General features: G+C 42.1%; 1 protein-coding gene across 1 annotated transcript in view; it reads right to left on the reverse strand.

Annotated features, from left to right (window-relative positions):
• The window catches only part of rnpepl1 (arginyl aminopeptidase like 1), a 54,617-nt gene that overhangs the window by 22,701 nt on the left and 11,063 nt on the right, over positions 1-20,853 (reverse strand). The window contains exons 3-5 of the mRNA XM_078206927.1: positions 6,378-6,529; positions 4,501-4,617; positions 2,413-2,648 (exon numbers count right to left, since the gene is read on the reverse strand). Coding sequence (XP_078063053.1) covers positions 2,413-2,648; positions 4,501-4,617; positions 6,378-6,529 — 505 coding nt within the window. The remainder of the gene's footprint in view (positions 1-2,412; positions 2,649-4,500; positions 4,618-6,377; positions 6,530-20,853) is intronic.

Consider the following 20,853-nt stretch of genomic DNA (forward strand, 5'->3'; position numbering starts at 1 on the left):
TAATGCGGTTTATTATTTATTTATATGGAGTTGTTAGTCATGCTGGTATAAAATAGATGTCTAGTGTTGCAAGGTGTTAAGAAAAAGGATGATTTATAGAAAGCATATTTCTCAGATTTTTTTTTTGCTTTATCACTACTGACAACTGATTTACCATTTAAACTTTGTACCTTCTGTGGGTTTTCTATTCAACTATCTCCCACACACGTTTTAAAGGCGGCTTCTATTGGGAATACTCCAGTAGTTTGTTGACTGAAGGAAGAAGGGAGGCCAGGTTCATTAGGCACCCAGTTGCCAATATCCTCACGAGGAGGATACACAGACTAAGGCCTTTCTGATTCCGGTTTATCTACTAATAATGCCTGTGAAAACTATAAATGAAGTCACCAATGACAGCTTCTGAGAGAATAGCCATGTCTGATGACATGTGCAAGTGCCTGGAAAGCCCAATGAAGCACAGTTAAAAAGGTCAATTTTTCCACCAGAATTTCATTTCCATGCTCTTTGGGGACTGGAAATGGTTTAGGTGTCTGGACCTCATCTGATCTCCCAGGTTATCAAGAATTATGATGGTCTGCTACCTTTAAAAGCAGCCCCTTCATGAAGACCCTGCGGAAGAATGGCACCCAGGGAGAGTTGGAACAACAGCTAGATGAGCACAAAGTACTAACTGCAAGAGATATTTGCACCAACTGGTATGATAGACCATTTCTTGATTATTGCATTTGACCAAACATGAACTGTGCTGTCTTTATCTTTCCCCCTTCCCACTATAAAGATGGTACAATAATTGTATTTACCAACCATACTGTATTAATTTACCTACTTCTAATAAAGCAACTCAGCAAAGCTCCTTCTACAGCACCTTCCAAATCCACGACCTTTGCCAGTGAGAAGGGCCAGGAAGGCACAAGCATGGGAACACCGCCACCTGCAAGTTCCTCTTCACGCAACACATCATCCTGACTTGGAACTATATCGCTGTTCCTGCACTATCGCGGAGTCAAAATCCTGGAACTCCCTTTCTAATAGTACCCATCTCGTCACTGAAACCCCGAGAGATACTTTCTGTGCCCTGGCGCCAAATGACTGGAGACCAGAAGAATCATCCCTCTTCTCACTGGCACCCAAGGCATCTATGGCAGTAGTTTAAGCATGTTATTGTGAGGGTCTCCAAAGCAGATCAGCCTGAAGCTGTCACACGCTCCAAGATGGACAATACTGCAGGGAAGTCATTCATCTGGATCTCAGGTGCAAGCAGCAGGCTTCTTCATTTGATCCATCAGCCACACATTGTTGGAGACATTGTTACATTTGTTGATGCTCTGAAAGGATCCTTCTTTTAAAAGCAGGACTTACGCGTTCTGGATCCTGAGGGTCTTCATCTGAGGAAAGTGCATAGGGTGATGCATAAAGCTTGTGGCCAAAAGAACTGATAGTGGAACATGATTTAGAAGAGGCTGCTGATCAGAGTGTCAGGAGTCATCACCCCTCACAGAGCAGGATCAGATCTCACAGCTCACTGTCTCATGTCCATCTGGATAATCTTATCTGAAATGGTGTTTGGTAGGGAAGAAGTATTGCAAGGCACGTGTGGTCAAGTGTTGCCACAGGCTGAAGCAGAGGACTGAGTAGTTCTTCTTCTCCACACACACCAGACCAAGAAAAAGCACAGGACACAAAGAAGAGAGGTTGGAATGACATCCAAGGGAGCAGAGTTCTACATCACTTTCAGTAGGGGTGGTATGATGTAATTAGCTGATAAACAATGCAGGGTTCAAACAGATGACAAGGAAAAGAAGAATGACATGACAATCTCCTGCACTCTGGGAACTCCCAAGCTTGTTCCTTGTACAGGAAGAGGGGGCATTTATTTTTGATGCCAACCAAATAAACCAAATTAAGCAAACTCAGGGACAAAGCAAGAAGGGCAGCCCCCAAAAAGAAGGGAACCACCCGAAACAATAAACAAAGCAGAAAACATGAAATCAAAATGTGATTCAAGGGGTCGAAATACACACCGGCAGAGGTTGCACAATCTCTCATGTTACAGGCATTACTTTGCTTTAGAAACACAAAAAGTTGGGATCTTTAGGTGCTGTGAGATGAAGTCAAACCCAGATGTCATCAAATCAATCACAATGGTGGTAATGACAGTTGCACGAACCAAGCAATTAATGGAGCAGATTCAACATTGAAGTCTCTTGGTATGGAATTATGCTCTGAGGGAACAACATCTGCAATGACTAAGTCCAAACATTTAAATTAATAGCAGGAAAATCAGGCCCTGCAAATCCACAATTTCCAGGCTAATGTTCCGTGTTATTCTGCACTGGGAATACTCAAATGCAGAACCAGGCCTAATGCGCATTCATTATTGAAAAAAGTAGAGAATAGAAAATATGTGCTTACCATACGTTTCCGTGGTGATACGACGTTGCGCATACGTTGCCAACCCCTCACTCAGCCACATCTCTTCCCATGTGGCATTGGTAACTGCATTTCCAAACCAGCTATGTGCGATTTCATGGATAACATCAATAATGAGAAACTCATCACTTTCCAAAATACAGGAAATAATGAAAGTCAAACAGGGGTTTTCCATTGCTACAATTGGAAAAGAAGGCGGGAGGAAAACAACATCATACCTGAAGGGAAAACAGAATGGTCACATGTTACAAAACTTCATTTTCTTTCAAACACTCAAAGCACTCTCGACTTCCTCAATGAGTCAGTGTGCAAAAGGAATCAGTGTGATTCTGAGTTAACAAAGACCAGTAAGCTCCGAGCTATTATCCCTGGTCTGCACTGAATTAATCAATCATAGCTTGGAGGTGCTAAATATGGTCTCCGCATTGTCATGCTAAAGAGGGCAAGAAAAAAATGAACTGGGCTTCTTACTCCTCACCACTATCCAGTGATTCCTGCTCGTAAAGTACATGTGAAGGCTAAGGTCATACTATCCTGTCATGCTTGTACAGTTGAATATCCTGCCAAAATTCACCACTAAGCTATACAAGTGGCGTGACCACATAAATGTATGACTGGGGGATTTTCCAACACCTTAGTTAGAACAGTTCTAAAATCATACCTCAGCATGAAATACTGACTTCAGGAGAGGAGAGGGAGAAACTAAATAATATTACAGCCAAGTGTGTTGTTCCATATGTTTAAATCAGAGCTCCTCTTTAGGGAGCTGATCCCCAGCCAACAGCATTAAATAACACAACTGAGTAGCATAAGAACAGCTTCCTCTAAAAACAAAGGCAGGAAAATCTGTTGGACTATAGGCAACGGCAAGCGAGTGGATCCAATTGCAGCCCTATCAAGGTGTGATGGACTGAATTACCTCATTCTGTGCTGCATGATTCTGAGAAAACCTAATCGTAATGGAGTCAGCCTATATGAATGAAATAATTCTTTTAAATTGTGAAGCAGATTTATTATTATGCATATAACCTTTCACCTAACCTTATTTCCCACGACTAAGAGTCAAGTTAGCAGCAACCTGTGCATTTGCAGTAGACCCAACTCCAGCTTCACAAGCATTTTGTAAAATATCTTTCATGTTACCCTTCTGCTCTCATGCAAATCATGTGCCATTGTATAAATTGCTGAGTTCAGGAAATGGCTGATTTAGCACACGAGCATTTCTCTTGTAGTGAGTCAGCAGGGAAGCGTCCTCCTGCAGCTGGTCATTCAGCCAAGAATTCCATTTAACTATAGCATGCAAGTTCATGTCGCGAACAGCTTTTGGACTCAAACTGATAACTAAACGACCCAACAGTAAACTGTCCTTTCCCTTCAGCATCAGTAAAACCCAGTGAAGTTAAACATCATGGATGGCACAGTGATTAGCACTGCTGCCTCACAGTGCCAAGAACCCGGTTAGATTCCTGGCTTGGATCACTGTCTATGCGCAGTCGGCACGTTCTCCCCATGTCTGTGCGGGTTTCCTTCAGGTGTTCCAGTTTCCTCCCACAGTCCGAAAGACGTGTTGGTTAGATGCATTGATCATGCTAAATTCTCCCTCAGTGTATCCCAACAGGCGCCGGGGCGTGGTGACTAGGGCATTTTCACAGTAACTTCATTGCAATGTTAATGCAAGCCTACTTGTGACACTAATAAATAAACTAAACTATCATTTCTGCGCTAGTTATTTTTTCATTTTAAAGGTGCATTGCACCAATTATCTACAAGACAGAAATCAGATGACATGCTCCCAGAAATCCCTGGTGCTAACTAGATATCACCTGTCAGGAAGTGGAGGAAAACTGTCCAGTTTGATCCATTTACTAATCTTTTCTCTCTGTGGGGAAGCTATAACTCACAAATCACTACAAAGGACCAACGAACCTATGATCAGTAACTTGATGTTTGGGAAAGAAGGAAAATATTCTTTGCTTCCTGCATTTAACAGCAGATGTACAAGTTTCCATCATGCACCTGCTATTCCCATATCTACTGTTAAACCACATCCAAACGAGTTTCCTTTCTTACCTTTCCCACATATAAGGCCCAAAGAGATTCTCTGCAGCACTCAGCCACCGTTCCACAGTGCCATTCAATTTTGCAGTTGCGATTTTTAACAAACAAGGTTCAGCCCAAACTCTGCTTCTGTACAAATATACATAAGAAAAATAGAATAATAATCACCAAGAAACTCAGCTACACATTTAGTGTAGAAATAGGGAACCTTAATCGACAGATCTAGGGTTTAAAGAGCTTAAACCAATATACTCAAAACATAAATTTTTCATCCTAAAACTGCCAGCAGATCTTTAGGAAATTGCAGGCTCCCTAAGGTAACTCTGTTTTTTATAAGATTTCAACTTATGCAGTCCCATTCAGAAACAAACCAGAACACTACTCATAAATAGATCAAGTAATGCTGTAGTATTGGCTGTTTGGCTCACTTGGAAGTATTCTTGTTTGAGTCAGGATGTTGTGGGGGTCAAGTGCAATTGTGTGAATAATCTAGACTGACACTTCATTGTAAGACTAATATCTATACATACAATCCTATTCTGAGTTTGATAAGAAGACCAGCCCATGTGCTATCATATTTCTCCTAATGCCACTCATGGGGTGGAAGTACTTTTGAACATCTCTCATTAGACCTGTTGGCACCCTCTACACAAATTGTGTTTTTTTATCTATCAAAGGGGGACCTCTGGGTAAGGAACCCCACTATAATGAGGGAACTACGTGTTCGAAGACGGCCAGGAAGTGGTCAGATAGGGTGGAAATTCAGGTGGACTACGGATTTGCAATTGGAGATGGGGGGAAAACAGAGATTGGTAGTCACTGAGGCTGCAATCCATGCAGGCCACTGAGGCTACAATCTAGCAAGGAAGGGCAGGGTTTGTTGGCCTTAGAGACAATTGTAGAGTTTGAAATATGATGTCAGGAACTGGCTTCACTGAAAGCATCCAAGGACCAGCGAGTGGTGCGAGGATTGGGGGCACTGGAGAGAGATTGGATATCAGGACAAGGGTCTGGATGTCAGAGCTCTTGGAAATAAGAATGCTGACAATCATACGAATTTAATTCCTGCCTTTAAAAATAATGCAAATGTTTTGAGACAGCCAGCATCAGTTGCCTCGGAAAAATCAAAGATGTAGCATGGACATAAGGACATAGGAACAGGAGCAGGCCATTCAGCTCCTCAAACCTGTTCCAACGTTGAATGACATCATGACCAATTTGTGACAACTCCACATACCTACCTTTGCTGATACTTCTTAATACATTTGGCTAACAAAAAATCTGCCTATGGCAGTTTTAAAACTAACAGATCTAGCATCAATTGCTGTTAGAAGAAGACATCCAAAGGTGACCACCCTTTGTGTGAAGGAACTTATTGTTTGTTCTTTCCCAAAATGACGTATGGTGCACATCCAATCAGAAGTGTGCACATATGCATCCTTCCAAAGAAAGGGGCACCGCATGGCTCAATTTAAACTCCATTGACTGGCCTAAAGAGCAAAGCTGATTTCACCAAACCAAAATACATTGCATCATCTAGAAATTCTTCTAAAAATACTGCAAATTGCACCTAGCAGCACTAGCCATTTTCTCCTGCACCAGTGGCTTAGGCCCGAGAGTTTTGTTTGATTGCTTTGGAGCAGGAAGATTTTTTTCTTTTTGGGAGATTTTATCAATGGTTATTCCCATCCCTCAGGAAATTAAATAAAACGAGGGAGACTGCCAGCTTAACATTGTAAAGAGCAATGTTGATTCAATAAATTCAACTGTTTCAGAGTTTATATATTTTGATCAGCAGCAGATATGGGAGAAGGGATTAGATTTAGATATATGCCTTGGCAATTAGGGATAGGATATTAATATCCGCTTACTGTCACAAAAGTGCTTACCGTGGACCAATATCTGCAGAAATTAGATCTCCAGCTACAAGTGCTAACAGGTAAGCAGGAACTGGATACTCCATCTGGAATCGGTATATGTTCTTTTGCTCATCAAATGTGCTCCGAGTTGCACTCATTAGCACTTTAATACCCGGTGGAACCTAAGAAACAAACCAGGACATATGAAAATGATTTGCTTTCTGACACTATAGTTTTTACAAAGTCAAGGAGCCTAGAAAAGCAAGATGCACAAGCAATTTAGTAAAGCAGTGGGCCAGCATAAATAAAAAACCTAGAAAAAGTAGCAAGAACAGACTCTCTTTAATCAATGTTCTAAATTATGGAAACATGCCAAAACCAGAGCACAAACCGAACAATGTCGGCCACCAGAACAGGCATAATAAAGAGCCACACACTATGAACAAATATATTTAGGCATTGTGAAGCAAAGGAACATTTGACATAGCAAACTAAAAGACATTACAATTGGGAAAAGGTCCACTCACTGCCACAAGTGCAAGAATCAAGCAAGTAGACATATGTATACTTGATGCCATACATCTGAGTCCATTGGAGAAATTGTTTTTAAGTTTTTGAGGCCATGGTACATGTGCCTCTGCTGGCCTCATTACTGCCCTCCCAAAGAAAATGTTAATCCATTAAAAACTCCACATTTTCAGCTGTAACACTCTTCATTTTCCCTGCGCTCTTTTTAAGTGAGCACTGGCAGTGTTTGAAACAGGCTTCATTTGAATCAAGGACATACCATTTTAGGCCAGTTGTATTTACTGCTTTTCGAGAGCAAGCAATTGGCTCAGACTGCAGTGCTGACTTCACAATTTTCTATTGCTGGATCTTTTACTCTAGACTTCTACCAGTTACACTAGGCATAGTTAGTTGTTGATAAAACATGCCAGACTGCTGCAAGTGAAAGAGAGCTTATTTCTTTGGTGGCCAATAAGTTGGAGATGCAACTTCAAAGACGATGGGATTGTTTTTGAACTCTTTGCCCTGGGGGTAAAACCGGTGCGACAGATCGGTTGCCCATGATAGAAGCCACTTGAATTTCATTTCTGCTGATGCCTACCCCATTATTTGAGGGATTTATGAAGTGAAAGGTGGGGTCAGTGCTTCGTACCCTGCAACACTCAGATGCCAGTCTGTGTGAGCCAAATTCTTAGTGCATATATTGTACGTATCTTTGTTTAAAACCATACTTGTCCATGAATGTTGGAAATTATAGGAGCAGGTGCGAGTCATTTGGTCCCTTGGGCCTGCTCCACCATTCAACTAGATCACGGCTGATCTTCTAAGTGATTTTAACCATAGAACCATATAATCCCTACAGTTCAGGAGGTGGCCATTTGGCCCATCGGGTCTGCACCGACTCTCCAAAAGAGCATCTTATCCAGGCACACCCTAGACTCATTGTCTGTTGATCCTGAATCGCTTTCTTGGCAGTTTTTGTCAGTGACAATTTGCCATTGCCTTCTACTCTCAGGGGCAAGGCGAGTAGGCAGGTATCCCTCAAGTCTACTTACATTGGAGCATGATTCGCACTATTAGTATTATTCTGGACCCACATACCAGACATCTAGCCAACTGAGCTAACCGACCCCCACATTAAAACATTCTAAGGTGAAGTTGGACATATCCTGGTTCACTGGGAGTGAAAGAATTGTTATCCTGAAGGCGGGTTAGGAAACTGAATGGCCATATGGCCCTATACTATGTTCCTGAGCATTTTCTTTTTCATTTATGGGAGATAGGCGTCACTGGCTAGGCCAGCATTTACTGCCCATGAGAAGCTGATGGTGGGCTATCTTCTTGAACTACTGCAGTCCATGTGACGTAGGTACACCCACAGTTAGGGAGGGAGTTCCAGGATTTTGATTCAGCATCAGTGAACGGCGATACATTTCCAAGTCAGGACGGTGAGTGACTAGGAGGGGAAGTTGCAGGGGGTGGTGTTCACATTTGACTGCTGCCCTCGTCCTTTTAGATGAGAGAGTTTGGAAGGTGCTGTCTAAGCTGAGCTGCTGCACTGTATCTTGTAGATGGTACAAACTGCTGCCACTGTACATCAGTGGTGGAGGGAATAAATGTTTGTGGATTGGGTGCCAATCAAGTGGCCTTTGTCCTGGATGGTGTCAAGCTTCTTGAGTATTTTGGGAGCTGCAATCAACTAGGTAAGTGGAGAGTATACCATCGCACTCCTGACTTGTGCCATGTAGATGGTGGACAGGCATTCGGGAGTCAGGAGATGAGTTACTCGCCGCAGGATTCCTAGCCTCTGACCTGCTCTTGTAGCCACAGTATTTATGCGGCTTGTCCATCCAGTTCAGTTTCTGATCACCAGGCTGTTGATAATGGGGGATGTAGCATTGCTAATACCATCAACCAAGGGTCGATGGTTAAGATTCTCTCTTGTTGATGATGGTCATTGACTTGTATGGTACGAATGTCACTTGCCAATTGTCAGTCCAAGTGTGGATATTGTCTAGGTCTTGCTGCATTTGTACATGGACTGCTTCATTATCTGAGTCACAAATGTGCTGAACATTGTGCAAGCATCAGTGAACATCCCCACTTCCAACCTTCTGATGGAAGTCATTGATGAAGCAGCAGAAGATGGTTGGGCCTAGGACACTACTCAGAGGAACTTGTGATAGAGGAATTTGAGATTATTGACATAATTTCCACCTTAATTTTGTTTTAATCAGTGTATTTGTTTTAGCTGCAACTTAAAAAATACACAGAGAATATTATAACAAAGAACATCCATCCGTGATAAATGCTCAGCCACAGCAAATACAATATTACTCCATGGATCAGAGAAGCAAATTAGTCATTTGCTGCATCTTTTGAACTGTAAATGGGCACTGAACAGAACAGATTGAAATACTGTCAGACAGTACACAACTTACACTGGCTCATTTCCAAATAAGGTTCAGCCTGCAGGGTTTCGCTAAGGGAGCAAAACAGGTTGCCCTTGGCTCAGGTCCAGTACAGAGACATATTGTTAGAAATCATGCACTTTCTAATAACCGTTCAGCTTAATGAGGAGATAAAAGATCATAAGTACTCGAAATATGCTCAGCCAGTTCTTATGAAGGCTATAACCAGAGTATTAACTCTGAAGCGTTAACTTTCATTTTCCATTAGCTGTGCACTCCAGTATTGTTTTTAACTTAAAAATAACATTTATTTACTAATGCTTCCGTTGTACAAAAATATCGGAAAATACTTCAGAGACATGCGGGGACAGTTTTAACTGAACTCACCAGACAGTAAGCAATGGGATCAGGTGCCATCATGGTTTTGCATTACGTTAGCTGGATTCTTCACTGAACTGATGGAGAATAATATTGTACAGGAAGTAAAACTGGTATTCTGCCTGATCCCCTGTTTTTTTCAACATGTAAGGTAGGTTAAAATTGCCTCAGTAGATGTCATGGTAAAGATAGTGAACTTGTGCTGAGAGTAGAAAATGATGGCATCAATCTGATTCATGTTTAACTGGAGCAAACTGTAATTCATCCATGACTTGATGTTGGGCAAACTGTCTCTGACAGTATAATGGCATTTGGTGGGGTGAGGCTATTGTGAGGCAGAGCTGGAAGTCATTGCTGTACATATGGAATCTGACTCTATGCCTACAGTGCAAAGATTTTCAAACTTTTTTTCCTGGTGACCCACTTCTACTAAATGGCCGCCCCTCACGACCCACTGACCAGGCAAGCTGCAATCACAAACTAAATGGGATTTACTGTACATTTTAAAATACACCTTATTATCTTTTCCTTTCATAAAGTGCACATAACTTGAATTGTACCAGGCAATACTAAGCTTTCCTGTCTCATGCTGGCTATGACATCTGAGTTGAGAAAGCTGTTTTGTCATACCACCATCTACAAAATGCGCGCTACGAACAGAACATCCTATTTTTCTTTTGAACAGGATCACAGAACATCTCGCGATGTTTTGAACAGGATTGCATAACATCTCAGAATTCAGAGCTGCAGGGGGATTTTGGCGTTCTAGGGCATGAGTCACAAAAAATTTGTATTCAGCTGCAACATGTAATTAAGAAGGCTAATGGAATGCTATCCTTCATTATAAGAGAAATTGAACATTAAAGTAAGGATGTTATGCTTTAGTCGTACAGGGCATTGATGAGACCACATCTCAAATACTATGTGCAGTTTTGGTCTCCTTATTTAACAAATGATATAAATGCATTGGAGACAATTCAGAGGAGACTTATGAGATTGATACCTAGAATGAGGGGGGCTATCTTATGAGGATAGGTTGGCCAGGCTGGGCTTAGTTCCCCTGGAGTTTAGAAGAGTGAGGAGTGACTTGATTGGAGTATGTAAGGTCCTGAATGGTCTTTAACAAGGTGGATGCAGAAAGGATGTTTCTCCTTGTGGGTGAGTCCAGAATAGGGGGACACTGTTTTAAAATTAGGGGTCACCCTTTTAGGACAGAGATGAGGAGAAATTCTCAATGAGGGTTTTCTAACATTGGAACTCTGCCTCAGAAGGCAGTGAAGACGGAGTCATTGAATATTTTTTAAGGTGGAGGTAAATTGATTCCCTTGCTTAACAATAATCTTAACGTAATTGGGGTTAGATGTGAATGTGGAATTAGAAACACAAACAAATCAGCCACGATTTTGATGAATGGCAGAGCAAGTTGGAGGGGCCAAATGGCCTAGTTCTGCTCCTGCTTCGTATGTATGTTTGTAATCCAAAAAACAAACATTTATCATTACTCTGTTTTCTGTCACTCAACTAACTTTCACTCAACTAACTTCAGATCCATGCTGCCTTTTATCCCATGGGATTTAACTTTGCTAACAAGCCTTTTACTAAAGGGGAATTGGAAGTCTATGTACTACATCAACCAGATCACCATCATCAGCCCTCTTCAATCAAGTTAGTTGAATCTGACTTGCCTTTAACAAATCCATGCTGGCTTTCAGAAAGAAGGAAAAAATTGCAATGCTATTGGGAAAGAGTAAGAGATTGGGAATAATTGGATAGCCCAATCAAAGAGCCACCTCGGGCATGACAGGCCCTGTCCAGCAGGTTTGATGGATCTGCTGGCCTTTTCCTACTTGTTATTTCAGCATATTTGTAACAAGAGGGCAAAGAATTAATACAAAAAGAAAATTTGCAAGAGAGAGCAAAGCTAACAGCAAAGGTTAAGTAAAAGGCAAAATACCGCGCATGCTGGAATTGGAAACAAAAACAGAAAATGCTGGAAAATCTCAGCAGGTCTGACAGCATCTGTGGAGAGAGAATAGAGCCAACGTTGAGTCTCGATGACCTTCGCCAGAGCAGAGGGTAGATCAATGTTTGCTGGCCAAAGACGGATCCAGGCAAAACTTTTCTGGAAAGTAAGGAAGTGGCAAACTTGCTAAATAAGTACCACAATAAAGGAAGAGAACAAAATAGCACTGGTGCAATAGATCAAGAGGCAGAACTCAGTGGATTTAAAAATGGAAATTGGGAAAATAATCGGATGTAAAATAGATAAACTCCAGGATGTGATGGCTTCCACCCCAGGGAATTAAAAAAAAACTAAACTAGAAATTGCACATGCATTAGTCATAATTTTTCAACATTCTAGATTCATGAATCATGTCCCTGGATTGGAAAATTGCAAATGTCAATCCATTCTATAAGAGAGGGAGGGAGAAAGAAACCAAGTAATTGCAGCCCTGTCAGTTTCACAATTGTGGGCAAGTTACTGGAATCTATCATCAGAAATAAGCACTTGGACAAATATCAGCTGATCTATGAGAGTCATTGTGTAATTGTGAATGGCAGGTCACGTCTGATTAATTTAGTTGAATTTATTTTGAGGATCTTTATTTCATACTTAAAGCTGGCCAACCGGGATTCTGGAGACATCAGGGTACTCAACAGTTAAAGGAATGCGAGGACAGCTGAATGAAGGAAGTAAACATTTTTTCAGCAGTGTGTGGGGAAGTGATGGTCTAGTGGAGACTATTAATCCATAAACTAATGTTCTGGGGACCCGGGTTCAAATCCCGCCACGGCAGATGGTGGAATTTGAACTCAATAATTAAAAAAAATCTGGAATTAAGAATCTACTGATGACCATGAAACCATTGTCAATTGTCAGAAAAACCCATCTGGTTCACTAATGCACTTTGGGGAAGGAAATCTGTCATCCTTAACTGGTCTTGCCTACATGTGACTCCAGAGCCACAGCGCTGTGATTGATTCTCAACTGTCCTTGGGCAAGTAGGGATGGGCAATAAATGCTGGCCAGCCAGCGACGCCCAAGTCCCACAAATGAATAAAAGAAAAGGACGAGCAATTTTACTGTCCCATGACATCAACCCCATGTTCATCAAATGCCCCAGACTCCTGATCTTTCTCTTCGATCTCGCTACAAAAATCCTGCCTCAATCTCTCCTAGACCTTCCATCGCTCCCCTTGAACTGCCTCTGATGCCCCTAAAATCCATCACTGACCCCATATATTTCCCCCTCTAGCTTCTGCCCCCAAGCTTTCTCCAAAATCTCAAAGAACAAAGAAAATTGCAGCACAGGAACAGGCTCTTCGGCCCTCCAAGCCTGTACCGACCATGCTGCTAGACTGAACTAAAACCCCCTACCCTTCCAGGGACCAAATCCCTCCATTCCCATCCTATTCATGTATTTGGCCAGACGCCCCTTAAAAGTCACCATCGTATCTGTTCCACTACCTCCCCCGGCAGCAGGTTCCAGACACCCACCACCCTCTGTGTAAAAAACTTGCCTCGTACATCTCCTTTAAACCTTGCCGCTCGCACCTCAAACCTACGCCCCCTAGTAGTTGATTCTTCCACCCTGGGAAAAAGCTTCTGGCTATCCACTCTGTTCATGACCCTCATAATCTTGTAGACTTCTATCAGGTCGCTCCTCAAACTCCATCATTCCAGTGTGAACAAATCAAGTTTCTCCAACCTTGCCCTCCATACCAGGCAACACCCTAGTAAATCTTTTCTGTACCCTCTCCAAAGCCTCCACATCCTTCTGGTAGTGTGGCGACCAGAATTGAACACTATATTCCAAGTGCGGCCTAAGGTTCTATAAAGCTGCAACACGACTTGCCAATTTTTAAACTCAATGCCCCGGCCTCTGCCCCACGTAAATCAGACTGGCTTCCATTTCTTATAAAAAGACATGCACATTATTGAGTTAGAACTCCAGGGCATTCCCTCTCACCCTCCCCCAATAAATATCTGGGCCACTGTCTTTCCTCCACTGGAACGGGAAGACAGCAGCTTCAAAATGAGAGGAACACATGCTAAAGATGACTTGATACTAGAGAGATGAATACATCTATACCATCAACTAACGTAAAGTTTTTAAATATCATTAATCCATTGTAACCTTTTTGTTAGAATATAACTTTCCCAATAGGCCAACAGGTCAACTTGAAATAATAGGTCATCTTTTACAATTAAATCATTTCATACAAACATACAAATTAGGAGCAGGAGTAGCCACTCAGCCCCTCGAGCCTGCTCCACTATTCAGTAAGGTCATGGTTGACCCGATTGTAATTTCAACCCCACATTCCTGCCTACCCCCAATAGCCTTTCACCCACTTGTCAATCAAGAATCCATCTACCTCAGCTGTAAAAATATTCAAAGACTCTGCTTCCAAAGGAAGAGAGATCCAGAGACTCACGACCCTCACAGAAAAAAATGTCTCCTCATCTATGTCTTAAATGAACAACCCCTTATTTTTAAACAGTGACCCCTAGTTCTAGATCCTCTGATAAGAGGAAACATCCACCCCACATCCACCCTGTCGATACCCCTCAGGATCTTATAAGTTTTGATCAAATTGCCTTGTATTCTTTTAAATTCTAATGGATACAAACTTAACTGTTCCAGCCTTTCCTCATATGTCAACACGCCAATTCCTGGCATTAGTCTAGTAAACCTTCTCTGAACTGCTCAACATACTTGCATCTTTCCTTAAACAAGGAAACTGATACTGTGCACAATTCTCACCAATGCACTGTATAATTGAAGCATAAACACCCTATTTCTGTAATCAACTCTCCTCACAATAAATGATAACATTCTATTAGCTTTTCTAATACCTGTGATTCATGTACTAGGACACTCTGCACTTCAGAGCTTTGCAATCTCTCACTAATAAGTATTTTCTTTTATTCTTCCTGCCAAAATGGACAGTTTCACATTTGCCTATATTAAACTCCATTTGCCCACTCTCTCAACCTATGTTCCTTTATAGCCTCCTAATGTCCCCTTCACAATTTACTTTCCTATCTATGTGTCATCAGCAAATTTAGCAACCATTTGGTCAGGAGCTGGGGGATTGAAATGGCAACTGAAATAATGCAAGTGACGAACAATTCTATTACAAAATGCACACTATCACATTCTCAATGTTTCTTCAACGATATGACCATGAAATTAGACTGAGATACTAATGGAGGAAAACTTAATGTATTAGTTTGAAATATTGTTATTCTGGCATTGACATTATTCCATTTGAAATGTGAATGGATAGAGAGTCTAGATGAACCCGTCATATGTTTGTACACTAGTATTACACGGTGTAATTTCAATGTCTCTATGAACTTGAATGTACCACACTTTCTGCATCTTCAGCTTAGTTCCGGCATGGAACTAACAGTACTTGTTTTCACAAAGAAATTACATTTCTGAACTGGATTGTTTGCTACACAAAGCAGAGAACAATATTTTAAAAAGACATGAGATTTATTCACTGTGATAACAGATTTTTATCACTGTGAAGATGAAGATTAAGCATCTTATAACTGGAATCATCAGCTTCCATTAAAGGCAGGCAGCATTCCAATTCAAATGAGTTAAATAATGGAGAATAAGAGCTCATGTTTTCCTGTACGCAGATAATATTTTAATTATAGTGGCAGTGTTCTCCAAACATGAAGTCTAAGTTGACAGACTTGGATGTTCCACATTATAAAATGTCGCTGATTATAGTGTATTCCACCGCACGGTGTTGACAATATTGTAGATACCCTAAAGTGTGAGGAAAGTTCCCAATCATAGGCTGATGTCAAGGTTATTGTGCTTGTGGCATTTGCCAGGGTGAATTCCGATGTCACATGCTTGGAGTGCATTCTTTCGTACCTGTTTATCATCTGTTTGATCTTTAAACCCAGCATTGCATTGCCCTCCGTGGATGGCAGCAACATGAGCTCATCACATTGTCATATATATATACCAAACATCATGTGCTGCTGCTATTTGAAGTCAATCCAACCACTGCATATGATAGATAGGAGAAACAAGAAATCCTGCCCACAGTATGCAAGCAGTCACTTCAAATAGCAGCACCGCTTGAGGAAAGCAAAAGGCAGAAGAGAAGCAAGGGCACAGAGAGGGAGGGGGAGGCATAAAGAAACTGGAGCAGGGGAAAGAAGGGGAGGGAAGAGAGAAGATTTGGAGACTAGAGAGGAGCAGGGGCCACCAGTAAAATTTATTTTTATCCCAGACCTCTGGCCCAGACCTCTGGCTAATTCTTTCCTTGAATGATCCAAACCAGTTTTTGATTGGCATTTCACTTTTAATCTTTCAGCAAGGCTAGCCTCTTTTCTTCTCTTATTCTGTCTCTTCTTGTTCCTAGGTTAGTTCATTTTCATGCAGTTTAATATTTTTTCAAAGCTGTTACCGCTTACTTTACTGGAAAAAAATTCTCTCCTATTCGTTTTAACTCTCCTCCCTCTTTGTTGTATTTCTCTGCCACTGTTTGTGCCTTTTCTTTTCGGGTCTGTTTTGTGTCTTTCCTTCTCCCATTTTGTTGCAATCTGTCATATTCTCTTTACTTTTTAGTGCAAGAACTCTCTAAAAAGCTGTGCTCACCCACGTACCAGTGTTTGTAACAGTTTGAAACAACTTGACGATTAAGAACTGGAGGGCAATTCTCCCAGCCCGCTGTGCTGCTCTAGCAGCGCAACGGGCCAGGGGACATCAGCGGAGGCCATTTTGCGGGCTTCCTGCTGGTCGCCATGGCCTCCGTGCATCTCCGGGACCAAGACTTTGAGAGTAATCAGCTCCGGGCCGGAAATCAGTGCAGTGCCGGAGATTCATTCTGACAATCACACAAAAAAAAATTGGTAGGATTTCTGATCCCATTTTCACACGAATTGGGAACTGAGAATTTTTTTGGGAGAATCCCAGCCTCGGCTTCTAAAACTCATCAGAGAATAAGTGACGCAAAATATAAATTTAGGTTTTTACTTAGTCAGATCTCGCTGATTTTTAGCAAAGTTGAAATGCAACATTTAAAATATGGCTAAAATAGAAGTGTAGGTATTGAAGCAGCAACAGAGCTTGGACAAGTTAGTTGAACCAAGCTGCGAAGGCTGTGGAGAGGAACAGGATAGAAATACGCAACAATTTGATTTGTATGATTAATTATTTTTGGCTTGAAAGAAATTAGTACAGGAAAGGATAATACATTCAACAGTTTTTAAATGCTCCAACTAAGTGTTTGGAACTTTCCAGAATAAGAAACTCATTTGCTTTTTCATTCCTTCAGAGATCTAAGATTTCAGGCCAGAAAGTAGCTCAAGAAAATTGGACTGATGTATGGCCATTCCAATGTGTGCCAACCCAATGCTCAACTGGCAAGACAGAAACAGGGTGGGAAATCTGTGCTCTCTCAACATTCAGAGCCTCCTGGATTTGAGCCCGATAATCCTCACAGAATTAGAAAGGGTATAAGCAACAAGTGCCAGTTACCGCTTCCCTCATCCGTACTGTCCAAGGCACCAGTTACCAACCCAAACTGAGGCTCATATATAAGGATGAGAAAGACTTTATTTTAGTGCTAGATGTATCTGTGCTCTCCTGCCCTGTCAGTTTAATATTGTAAAGCATGTCAGTGCCCTCCAGTTAATTATCAACACTTGGCAGCAGATTCTAGAGTTGAGAGCAGCACACAAGGAAATGACAGAACAGAGCGCACATGCTCCAAGGTTATACCTCACACCAACTTACCCTGCGGGAGCACCTACCCATCTCTATCCATGCACTTGCTCACATCCCCATCAGTCCATCCACCACTGACACTCACCCCCATCTTTATGCAAAGCCAGGCCTCTTCCTCATAGACACCCTCTCCATCCATCTGTTCAGCTCATTATTACTCTCAGTCATTTTACTCTTCTTTCCCTCCTTGCAGGGTATGTGAAGGAAGGACAGATGAACAGAATTCCAGCTATTTCGCAACTAAGAGCTGCAGAGATGGACATCAGCAAAATCAGTGTTTGGCAATCAGAGATGGGTCAGAACTAAACATCAAACAGCCACGTGGCACAAAAAGTCACTTTCATGGCTTGATATCAGCAGCAAGTGAAATATGATCATGTGTACAGCAATCACAAATTCCTGACAGTTCAAATTCATGTCTCTAATCTCCCCACAGGGCCTTCAAGATTCCTGTCGGAGCCTGTGCCGAGAATGAGGATGACTCCTCAGAGGCGATCACTAACTTCATGCAGAGATTCACACAGACCATGCACCAGCTCAAATACTCACACTTTGTGGGACTGACAGGGTAGATTATTGGGTTTTCACCTGATCACTTAAACGTCACGTAAGGAACCGGTGGAGACAAGAGCAATAAGGAAGGGTGCATATCAGAAGCTGCAGGGTGCTCAAAGCTTTGCTCAACTGAATGCAGAGGCTGAATGAAGTCCACACATGTGGAGCAGCAGTAAAGGATGTGCGACATACCGATAGATGTTCCAGCCACATGGTTGCAGAGGGATTGGAGAAATGTGTTGCAAACATGTGTGGTATGTCACAGGCCTTTACGATTGTATGGAGCATCAAGTGTGAAAAATCAAACTAATGCATGCAAGCTCTCATCAATGGCTTGCAATCTATGAATGTCCCTTTTAATAAGATAAATAAACACCCTATCCTTGGCCATTCAGTGCCCTACTGATCTGCGGCAAAGTTCTCATGAGTTCTTTGTTAGCAGAAAGTGTGGGTAGATCAGAGGGATGGTGGTGAAAAGGGACATGGAAGTATGGATTAATCTTGAAGCATTTCCACTTCTCACTCATTCTCCCCCTCCCTCCAGCCATACTCCAATATGCCGCCTCATGTTCCAATGGCTAAGTCTGCCCCTGCACAGACAGAGTTGGAGCAGTCTTTGGGGTATTTCCAGACTCCAAAACTCAAGAGGAAGTCAACCAGGATTATCTGGGCAGTCAGAGCAGGGATCTGAACGGCCTACCCCTGCGGAATCAACAGGGATTGCACCATGTAGAAGTGCGAGGAAGAGTAAATATTTGTCATTGCACAAGGGTACACACATGGGTGTGTTACAGTGTGTCTGAATGTTACATTTTTGTTTAACTTTGGAGCCACACAAATATTATTTGGTTGATGCCCGGCAAATAAAAGTCAAGACAAAAGCTTGGGGGGGGGGGGGGGGGGGGCTGGTGCCTTGGTTGCTTTTCTTTGTGCTTTCTCCTCCTCAGGATCTTCTGAAAAGGCTCAGTGTTTGCATCTTGTTCGTACAAATTGAAGAATGCCTTCAGATCTGAAGCACACCTTCAGTATGTTGATGCTCAAATGGTGCATCTGACGATCATTTGGCCTTCAATGTTTTGCTGTTGGGTCTGTTTGGTGAGGTTCCTCACAGGTGTCATCAGTCATGAATATCCCTCATCTCCAAGCAGTCAGTCAGTCAAGTCTGTTTGAGGCGCGAGGAAATCTCGGAAGATGGGCTGCCACAGAAGAAAATCATCATGGCAACTGTCTGGGGATCTTGTGCACACCGGCATAAACACCTTTTTGTGGTTGCACATCAGTATATTGATGGCATGGAAGCCCTTGCGGTTGAGGAACACTGCTGGGTGATCTGGAAGTGCCTTAATGCCACATGTATGCAGTCAGTTTTGTTCTGCATCTGTGGAAAGCCACCTAGAGATGTAAATTCAAGTGCCTGTGCATTCTGACTGGCACCATCAGTGGCAAAATTAACATAGTTTCCTGCCCTGGCAAACAAACCGCCAGTCACCTGCCTTATGCATTTGTGGGTTGCCGACTGCTCGGTGCTACATATGTCTCCAGCTGAACTCTGGGAACAGCCAAAGGCAAAGAGGTTGAGGACAGTAGTGATTTATTTAGCCTCTAGTAGAGCATAGCGACCACGTCCATTTGGCATCTGTATGTTATGCCATCACCTGATGAGACACCCTGAGCATCCAACTGGCGTTCTGACATGTTAAAGAGGTTTATCGTCTGCCTGTATGCCCTGTGTTCAGGTATAGTCTCCTGTGAGCGGCACCTCTTGGCTGTGGAACAGCAAATCTATGAGGTCCAAAATTAAACTGCATAAGATGCATGACAATTCTAGAAATGCAGGTCCCTTTAAGGGTAAACCAAGTCATGCTTCAGAGTGAATTGATAGTAAAGCCTGTACGTAAGAGCTGGGCTTTTCCCCAGAAGGCGATTGCTTCATGCCAGGATGAGGATCCGGAAGGGAAGGGTGGAACTTAGTATTTGTAACTGAACTATCGTATCACAATAAACAGTGTGAATCATCAGAAGGTTTCCTGCTGCCTAATTTGGTAAATGGATATTCACCTATAAAACAATTCACCCATGATAATCTGAATGCTCACAGCTCCAAAGTGGACAGCAGATGTCAAACTTCCAAAGTTGCAACGGTAACCACTCAGCACAAGTGCTGTGAATAAAGCTTTTCATACATTCAGGCAAGACAACAGCTGTGAGGTTATGTTATTTGTTGGCATATTTCCTGAGCTTGTCTTCAATATTGGAGGGTAGGGACAAGTAGAGAATATTGAAAAAGGTTAACTGCAAGACACACACAACGTATAATGTCAATGTTATCATTGGAGGGGCCAGATATATAATACAATGTTCCAAGACAATTTCTTCACTAAAGCAATATATTCCCTGTCCTGTTACTTGAAAATGTTTGCAAATTTTGCTATGGAAAATCTAGATAATAGTAGCATGCCATCATCCCACCTGTGAATATATGGGGTAACAATGAACCAGAACTATCTACAACATTAAATACAGCAAGATTTAAGCCATCCTATTCAAGAACAACTCTGCACAATCTCATCAGTGTCCTGTTTGACCCTAGCCTGAGCTTGAAATAAGACTACTTATCTAAGACTTTTCAAAAATCCTGATTTACTATTTCCTCATTCCCAGGCCTGATTACTCCACTGTACTCAAGCTCTAACCTATAAAGATTTCAACTCGCCCAAAAGTCCATTGTCCAAATCTAATTTTGCACCAAGTTCTAGTTGTTGATTATACCCAATTCTGACAAACTATCGCATATCTCCATCGCTCAACTTTGAATTGAAGTTGTCACCCTTAGTCTTCCACAGTTTCACTCTTCCCATTCCTATGCAGCCACCTTCAGCCCTGTGTGCT

This window comes from Mustelus asterias, chromosome 3, assembly GCF_964213995.1.
Source record: "Mustelus asterias chromosome 3, sMusAst1.hap1.1, whole genome shotgun sequence".
NCBI classification, from domain to species: domain Eukaryota; kingdom Metazoa; phylum Chordata; class Chondrichthyes; order Carcharhiniformes; family Triakidae; genus Mustelus; species Mustelus asterias.